Below are 9,182 nucleotides of genomic sequence, written 5' to 3'. Positions count from 1 at the left end.
TGCAGGACTTGGCTGCATGATCCCAGCAACACTGAGAGTCAGAGGATGCCATGTGTGAAAGGCTGAAGAAAGGCCATGGTGTCTGGCACCTTGAGGCTGCTTTCCAACTCTTTTTAAGCCCACAGTTGCATTTCCTCATTCATCCTTCCCGACCTGACACCCCTCCAAGTCCTCTCACCTACATGACCCTCTCCCTCTGTTGTAGAGCTTTGAAAAGCAGTGTGAAAGGCAAATCCTCCAGCATCCCTGCTGAGAGTCAGTCTGTCCTGGAAGAAAGAATTACACACCTGTATCAGCTGTTCTGGGATCAGTTATAGAGCGCTACAGCTGAAGGGTCTGATAAACAAGCTGGTTTCGTATCAGCTTGGAGAGAAGATACAACATAAAAATGGAGACAGGTGGTGAGCTACCTGAAAAAGAAGTATAGAAGTGCCTTGGCAGTGAGGGCATAAGGAAAAAAAAGATGAAAAGAGGGGAGATTTGGCACGTCCGGCTCTTGCCAGGATGCAGAGCACTATGTCAGGAACTTGGAGCAAGGTAAACAGTCAGAGGGCATGGGGAAAAGAAGAGATGAAAAGAGAGAGAGCTTATATAAAAGTGAGTTAAAAAAGGTTTTAGCTGAGCCAAACACAGAGGATACAGCCCACAGCAACCCTTTTAACCACAGAAAATACAGACTGCGCACTCCTGGCACACATACTGCATTTCATTTTGATGATATAATGCCATTTATATCTACACCACTGCTGGAAACTGGAAAGAGAGAGAAATGCTTCATGAGTGGTTTTCTCTGCCCTACTAAACAAGGAAGATAAACAAAAGTATCAACATTCAGTAGCCCAATACCTTAGGCCTACATATAGCAGATGTGCAGTTTGTGCATGTACATGGGTTTACAGATCTTCTGAAGGGACATCTAAGTAATCTAGCACTGTTATCTGTGTAAGTGTATAGTATACCTCATTAGTTAGTTTCCGTTAACACTACATCAACAGGCTTGACATCTATGTGTATCCCTCTTTTTCATAATGTATCTCATGCATGGTAACTGTTTTTAAACAACCTGTAAAACCTGCAACATGACATATTCATTATTTATCACTGTAAAATCTGAAATAGATTTTAAATAGAATAGTCTATTGCAAACATTTAGGTTAATGTTAGATGCCAGTGGGTGGAGGGGCATGTCTTAACTGCATCAGCTTGTTTCAGACATAACAATAGCAGTAAACAAGCATATTGCATTGTCCTTCTTATTTTTTACAAGTTAATTTTCTTATGGACAGGCCCATTATTATCTTTTCCCCACTGTGGCCCATAAGATCCAAATTTGACAAACATTGCTGGGTTAGCACAAATAAAATTTCTTGAGAGAACAGTAATTTAATACCTCTGCAAGGTATAAGGCAGAACACACAGTGTAAACTGAAGAAATTATTAGAAATCAACAGAACAACTCATATCTTAATGTTGGCCTATACCGGATATGCCCAAAGTCCACAAGGCCCACAAGGACAACTGATACTTCACACAATGAAGAAACTATTTATTACTCTTTTAACATTTTAAGTATTTGTGTAACAAAATCTAAATATTCAGTTGTCAATGACTGCAATGTCACTGTACTAAAGTAAATAATGCACTGTAGAAAATGTATAGATTCATTTGATGTGATCATAAAACTAAATAAAACCTAGCTACCTTATTTATTTGTACATGTTGTCTTCTTAGCCCCTGGCATACCACACACATTACACTTTGCCCTACCAAGGCTAAAAATTTGGGCATCCCTGATAAATGATAATTAGCTTTTTCTTAAATGTTCAGCACCATTGCCTAATAGCCATAAAAATCCTATCCTGTGCTAGAATAATGCTAATCTTCTCCAGTACATTTTCTTTCTGATCTAAAGTAAGTATTAGAAAGTCCAGGAATGTATATTTGACAATGCTGTAAATAAAAAAAACAAACAAACAAATGAACAAACAAACCAAAATACTCACAGAACCAAGAAATGTGTGGACTTTTTATATTTATTAAAAAGCTACCTTTGTATTCAAGTTTTCACAGAGGACACTTCACAAATGCTGGTTTATTAAAGAAAACAAAGAGGGGCGCAAAGGACACCCACCATAACAATGAAGAGAAAAGAACAGTAAGAGAGAGAGGGTTTGAAACAGATGGCATGGCAGCACACAGAGAGAGACTCTGCTGTCAGCCAAGAAACTAAAGAGGATGGGGGGGTGAGACAAAATGAGAGAGTGAGAAAAAGAGGGGCATTACTGAAAGTGGTGGATGCATTTTTAAAGATGTGTGAGATGGGGAATAGAACACAACACTCTTCCCTCCTCACTGTATGGCAATACACAGAACACATGCATTAAACCACCAGTTAAATAACTATATCAGAATGTTCTGTGAGAGTTGTAGCTGGAGCCACACATGTGCTTTTGTTCAGTGCTGAGCACGGTGTGTACTGGGACTGGGCACATAAAGGTTTGTCTTTCTTAACGTCTAGTACACAGCAGCACTTGAAAATAAAGGTGCCAAAAAGGGTCATTTGGAGAACTTTTATGAAGAAACAAAGTTTGGTTTCCTGAAGAACCCTTTTATGGGTAGTTCTTCAAATTGTCAACTGAAAGCTTATTTAGGAAGCCTAAAAAGTTTCTTCTGTGGCATCATTCCAAAGAATGATATCTGGCACCGTCATTTTCAAGAGTCAGTCTTCAAATATTTCACAATTCTCTGAGGCAGTCATTAGTGTCAATGCTAAAGGTAAAGGCTCAGAGATTTGCTCTACACCAGCTCCCTCCCAAAGACCCCCTTTGCAGCAGTAAGTTATGCTCAACACAAACCAACAAAACGTAGTTGGACGAGAAGGTGAGCTATAAAGGGTCTATGCTGTCAGGTTTCGGCTTCTCTCTCAGACACACAATCCGACGTAATTTCACATGAACATAAACTCGTACGCACATACATAGGTCAAATAGAAAAAGGGCTGCATAGCTGAGACAGTACTGTGAATACGAGTATATAAATATATAAAAGTAGGTAGTGCATGAGGGAGGAGGAGGAGAGGAATTGGCCCGAGAACACTGCTAGGAGCATTTCCACACACATACAGCCAGACTGCCACCGAAGAACATATATAGTAGATTCTTCACTTCGTGAGTCACTTCAAAACCAAAGCCCTCCCCAATCACCACATGCCAGGAACTCCCGAACTTCTTATCCATAGACTCCTTTATCATCTTAGCTGCACTCTGAGAAAGACAGAAACAGAAAAAATGCGTTATAAGAAAATGACTATGAATGACAGAAAAACTATAAGTCAAATAGCGAATTTTACTGAATCTAAATGGGTCCTGGGTGGTTCTGCTAAAGTTAAACATCACAGTATTTTATGCTTGATGTAGGCTTGCAATTACAAAGTTAATTCATGCTTCCTGATTGCTGGGACTTTAGGGCACAATTTATAAATGATGGACCAGTGAGCAGAGATTGTTATGAAAGTTCAGCTGAACAGGGTGGAGATCCCGGGGACAAAAAAAAGTTTCAGTACAGTACAAAAGTTGGAAGCCGTCCTTCATTTATTTAAAATTCCTGTCAACACAACCTTCAAGCACAAGTTATTTTCAGAAGATATTTAGGAAGAGAGTAGATATAATCTAATACATTAGATTAATACATTATTATAAACATATAATAATCTACTTACACAACAAACAGGAAAGGTGAAAAAAAAAAAAAAAAACAGGAGCTTTAATATGGAAAATGAAGAAATAAGGAAAATGGGACTCCTAACAACCATGCAAGACCTGGTAGACCACAAAAAAAATTACCAACAGAATAACAGTATTTAAAGCTTTCATCTTAGGAAGACAGTAGATCAATGATAAATTGACTACCTATTTTGTTTCAGATATGAAACAAATCCACAGGTGTTTGTCCAACCTTCTCACCAACGTGAGAAGACCATTAAATGCTGGACAATAGGGTTTTCAAAAAAATTGCCTCTATCACACCCTGTGTTAAATAAAAATGTTCAAAACCCGATACGTTTTGTTCTGTGTACATTTTTACAAAAATTAGTTAATGCTATTAGTTGTCAAGCAGAAATAGATAAACCTCCTCATATCATGCCTTTCAACCCTCCATGATGCTGAAGTCAGCATCTTTTTCGCCAGCTGCTTGTTAACATTTTCCCTTTCTATCTTAGATGGTGCAGCAGTTCAGAATTTTGAGACCCTAAATCAGTTTATCAGAATTCAGCAGTAATATCAAACTGAGTATGTACTGGATTAGCCTGAGTGCAGGTAAGTTTGTACAGCTTTTCAAATCAAGCTATGAACAGAACGGAAAGATCTATTGTGTTTCAGTGAGCATCAGATGAAGAACAGAGAACTGCAGGGAAACCTGCTTCTTTTGTTCCGACTTCTTTATATCTGGCGTCAGTCTGTACATGGAAATGTACACTGACAAAGCCTGATTAAAGAGGCTACCAGTCTAGTAACATGAATTCAGTGCTCAGTAGCTTTAGCTTACATGTAGCAATATTCATATTTATCTTTAACGACCTTGTAATTCAGAGGACCCAGTGGTATTTGAGAGAAGAAGGTTCATAGGATGAAAACGTATCAGGTACTGAACATTTTAGACCTGGAGTTCCTAATATGGGCATAAGAGCTTGTCACCAACTACAAAATTACAATACGACTATAGTGGTCTATGGGCAACTGAGTGGCCACCCCAGAGCCCTGACCTCCAACATTACTGAAACTGTAAGAAGCAAAAAATGCAACGGACCCTGCAATAATGCTGCAGCACAAATTCAAATGCAGGAAAACATGAGACTGTATATTAAACAAAGACTAAAGGCAGAGAAAAAGAGTGTAGGCTACTGTAACAGTCCAGATGGCTACGCTATGAGAGTCTGGCATGATGCTAGTGCACAGACTTTAGTCCAGACAGTGAGGAACTGCCGATACGCCCACGAGCGTGGAGTGGACAATGGGGCCAAGTAAGAAGCCACATCCATACACCTCTACTTATCTGAGCAAGATACCATAAAATACAAAGTTCTGACCTCATTGTTGGTGGCAAATTTTTCACAGGCTGTGACACACAGCTCCATGGTCTCTACTCTCATCTCCTCAGGCATATCTGTGTGCTACAAGAGAAACACGGCAAACACAATATTACTTGATTAATGTGTTCATTAAAGATTTTACCCAAGTGGTCATCTATATTCATTTACAAATGAACTAAAGAAAACAGTGAACATGAAACCTGCCAAGACCACAACTTCTGTCTCAAAGAGCAAATGCCTAGCTGGATAATCCTAGCTAAACAGGTACTGTGTATACTATTTTATTCATTTTAGAATAAAAAGCAGCTGTTTATTAAACTTAAAATCTGTTGTGTATGTTTTATTGTGAGTGCCTGTCAGCTATGTTAGTTAACATTAGCATCAGTTCACACAGTTTACTTGTATATAGTTAGTTTTGGAGAACAGTCATAAGAGACTTTGATTTGGGAAATCTGGTCTTATACAGGTTTCCATAAAATCTGGACAAAACTCTGTTGTTGTTTTTTTTTTACATTCAAGGCCCAAACAGTGATCAGATCAAACTGCAGATGGAGCATGAAGTTCTGTCACATGCACACTGTACACAGTTGCCTCACCTCACATCAATAAAGAGCCATCAGAAGCAACACAGCATCACTCAAACAGAGTTTAGAAAGTATTGTGCTGTAACATTCACATCATTATTCAATCGGTTCATCACAGAATGCTCTCTCTCTCGGCGTTTTTGTTTGTGTGTCATTAACTGTGCGAAAGGCTGTTTAACTGTCAAATAAATTACTTCATACACAGTCAAAACTTAATCCGTATGATTACCAGGAATATATAACAGTAAAAAATCAGCACTGGATAAACAGCTTTCGTTGATAATGACTTTAATCGTAGAAATATACTATATAGGTATCAGTTAACTTATACAGTTTAAAGTCTATGAATAATGTTTATTGTCTGTAGATGTTGACAGCTATTAATATAAGTTAAAGTTCAGGGATCGAGTGGCCAGTAGGACTGTCACCATTTTTTTAAAATATAGACTTAATTAAACAGTAACAAACTCTGCAAAGCCTTTCAGGCATCCTAAATTCCTTTACTGGAAACAGAAAAACTAAGAAGCCTTATATAATCATTGGACCATGACATGCATGTGCTTTAGTTTTGCCTGTACAGATTATATACAACAATGCTGGCGAGCCAATATAAAAATATTTTTAGATTGCAGATATACAAAAAAGTAACTTAACTGCTTAAGTAGTTTTCCAATGATCCACTTACTTGAATTGTTTCCTTTACTAATACTTTATTACTTATTATTAATTAATAAGTAATAAAGTTAATACAATTATTAACTATTAATTACTGGAAATTATCATTACAGTACCAGTACTTTTACTTAAGTATGAATTTCCAACCTTGCATTGAAGGCTAATGTAAAACTCACCCTGATGAGAGGAAAGCTGTGTAATCTTTTGTAGTCCGTCTCCTCTTTCTTACTTTCACCAGTTTCTGCCATGATGATGTCTTACTAGAAAAAGACATAATTACAAAAAAGCAACAGAGATAATGTCAGACAGAATCCCACATAATTCACAGAAATTTTAATACGTACAACAGCTGGGATGGTTTAAAAGACAGTGTTACATTTAATGCTTTATGTGCACCAAAGGTTTAAGATAAGATCATGTAATGTATGAAAATGCAGTAAACAGTGGACACCAGATGACAAACCACTTATTTTAGCTTGTCATTTTAATTTTAGCTAAAAACATTACACATCTCTATACATAACAATTTCTGAAAATCATAAAATCTGCCCATTTTTGCCACAGTCCTGCAAATATTACACAGATCCTTAAGTTATATCCCTTCTCTGCTGTAGCACATACAACACATTAGGCCATTATGAAGCCTTGCAAACAAACAAAACTATGCAGTCCTTGAGGTCCTCAGGACTGGGATTAGGAACCCGTGTAATAAAATAAACTGACGCAACACAAAAGTGATTTTGAACAATTAATGCAAATACAAGGAGACAACGTTACAAAATATTAGAATAAACATTAAATAATAGTTAAAAAACTGTCCAGCTGCAAAAACTTGCTGTAATGTACGTTGCAACGTTAACCTACCTTGTTGTAAACTAGGATACAGACGCCTGGTAGCGAGCTAAAAAAGACAATAGCAATAAGTGTATCCTTAGCAACAAGCTAACTAAGATTGACAGTTTTCCAAAAACCGCTAAAGGAGCCACAATAAAAACAGCAAATGGTAAAAGGAGAAAAAATGAGAAATATGAGAAGTTGGTGCAAACACAGGCTAAAGCTGAAGCAGGCTTGCACCGCAGCCAAACAAGTTTGTTTTTAGCTACGTGCTAACGAGCTAAGCCTGCTAGCCAGTTCGTTCCCAGGCAATGCGAGCTGAATCTGTTACATTAATGCTATATGTCGAAGGCGAACAGCCTTGGGAATGTAGAATAAAGTCGCAGTGCGGTTTTCGATGTTACTTGATGTTACCGTCGTCTTATTTTGCCAAGAAATAAACTTACCTGAACTACTGTTGACATGGAGACCAGCCACCCATGGCAACCGCTGAGGAGAAAACCCACGTGATCTTTCTAGTTCCGGCGTACATCTGTTGAATTTTCTTTGTTCACAAGTACAAGAACAGTAGTTTTAAAGTTTGTGTGCGTTCTAGAAGCGTTAACAATCATCATTCATTAGTCATTTTTAGCCAAGAGCATAGGTTGGAAGTGGAACGGGAAGATCTCAGTTCTGCTAGTATGAAATCTCTATTAAAGTGACATTCTGGGGAAAATAAAAAAATGTAACCCCTCCTTCAAACATGCCTACTCGCCTCCTACTTAATTCAGAACCATTAACCAACTGTGTTTGCACACAGAGAAATTAGACCTCTGCATTTAACCCATCCATGCAGTGAAACACCCACATACTAGTGAACACACACATTAAGAAATCCAGGGAAAGAGGTTGTGAAACTGACCAGGGCAGAGACACAGTTGTAAATGCACAAATTCTGTACAGCAAGCAGTTTCTGAATGACAAGATGACTTTGAAGGACGTCTGGTGCTGTACGGTAACAGGTTTAGTGAAGAGCATGACAAGTTCTAATGTAGATTGAAGACAGTCAACTGAGAGACGAGCAAGCCAGACTGAGCTCCCACACTGCAAACCACACTTTATAAGTGAGAAACACAAATCTGAAGCTGCTCACCTCCCAGTGCAAAGCAGATAAAGGTGCTATACTGAGTGCCGCACAGCACAATATGGATGTGCACAAAGTGCAAAGTCTGGCTGCTTTTTATCCCAAAAAATGAAACAAGACAACAAAATCATAAAACAAGCAGTGTATTTAATGAAAAAATATAAACTATGTAGTCAGCACCACTTAATATAGTGTAAAAAATTACATTTGAACCATTTAATACACAGTGGTTACTCAGAGAAACCACATCAGAAATGACATTTGATCCTGAACCTAAACAAGCTCATCCTTTTTAGTTGAATAATTTGTAACTTAATTTGGCTTAATAATTTGGTATTTATACCTGTACTTGAAAGGGTAAGAAATATCCCTCATGATCATGCAACTTGACAGCAAGCATATATTGGGCCACTTGCTTAATAATGCTGGCACCCCTCTGACTGTTACAAACTATTGAAAAAAGAAATACTATGCCCAATGTAAAATTACTGTGTTGAAAATGTTGCTGACTGTGTGCCAGATTAGTAACAGCTGTATAACCGGCCTCATTTATAATATTGCTGTTGAAATCATTTACTGAACTAATTTACAAAGGATAATGAAATAAAGAAACAAAGGACAAATGAGTCAATTGGACTGTCAGTGAAAAATGGGCAATTAAAGTGGTATTTTGTCTACTACTCTGCTTAACTACCATTGCACTGCCCAGAAAATGCGGAGCAATAAGCCAGTGGGCTGCCAGCTTTGCCATCAGCAGGCCTGCTATCCTCTTACTATCTAATGTGGGATGAAATTTTGGAAAAATACTTAAGGGCAAGCTGTGTGATTTTTTCCCCCCACTACTAGCTTGCTATTGCAGAAAGAGATCAGATAGTTA

The 9,182-nt window shown here is 37.9% G+C and overlaps 1 protein-coding gene across 2 annotated transcripts; it reads right to left on the bottom strand.

Moving 5' to 3' along the window:
• Positions 1-2,015: 2,015 nt before the first annotated feature.
• On the bottom strand, positions 2,016-7,780 carry dnal4a (dynein, axonemal, light chain 4a). 2 transcript variants are annotated; one of them, XM_017684419.2, is made up of 4 exons: positions 7,629-7,780; positions 6,525-6,608; positions 5,087-5,170; positions 2,016-3,263 (listed from the first exon to the last, which is right to left on the bottom strand). In XM_017684419.2, exons 2-4 carry the CDS (start codon positions 6,594-6,596, stop codon positions 3,099-3,101), a joined length of 321 nt encoding a protein of 106 aa, XP_017539908.1. In that variant the 5' UTR covers positions 6,597-6,608; positions 7,629-7,780; the 3' UTR covers positions 2,016-3,098. The 2 variants fall into 2 exon arrangements, with proteins under 2 accessions (XP_017539908.1, XP_037400479.1); XM_037544582.1 differs by lacking the exon at positions 7,629-7,780 and adding an exon at positions 7,213-7,504.
• Positions 7,781-9,182: the final 1,402 nt, after the last annotated feature.

The sequence above is a fragment of the Pygocentrus nattereri genome, chromosome 14 (assembly GCF_015220715.1).
Source record: "Pygocentrus nattereri isolate fPygNat1 chromosome 14, fPygNat1.pri, whole genome shotgun sequence".
NCBI classification, from domain to species: domain Eukaryota; kingdom Metazoa; phylum Chordata; class Actinopteri; order Characiformes; family Serrasalmidae; genus Pygocentrus; species Pygocentrus nattereri.
This window is presented reverse-complemented; position numbering and strand designations above follow the sequence as displayed.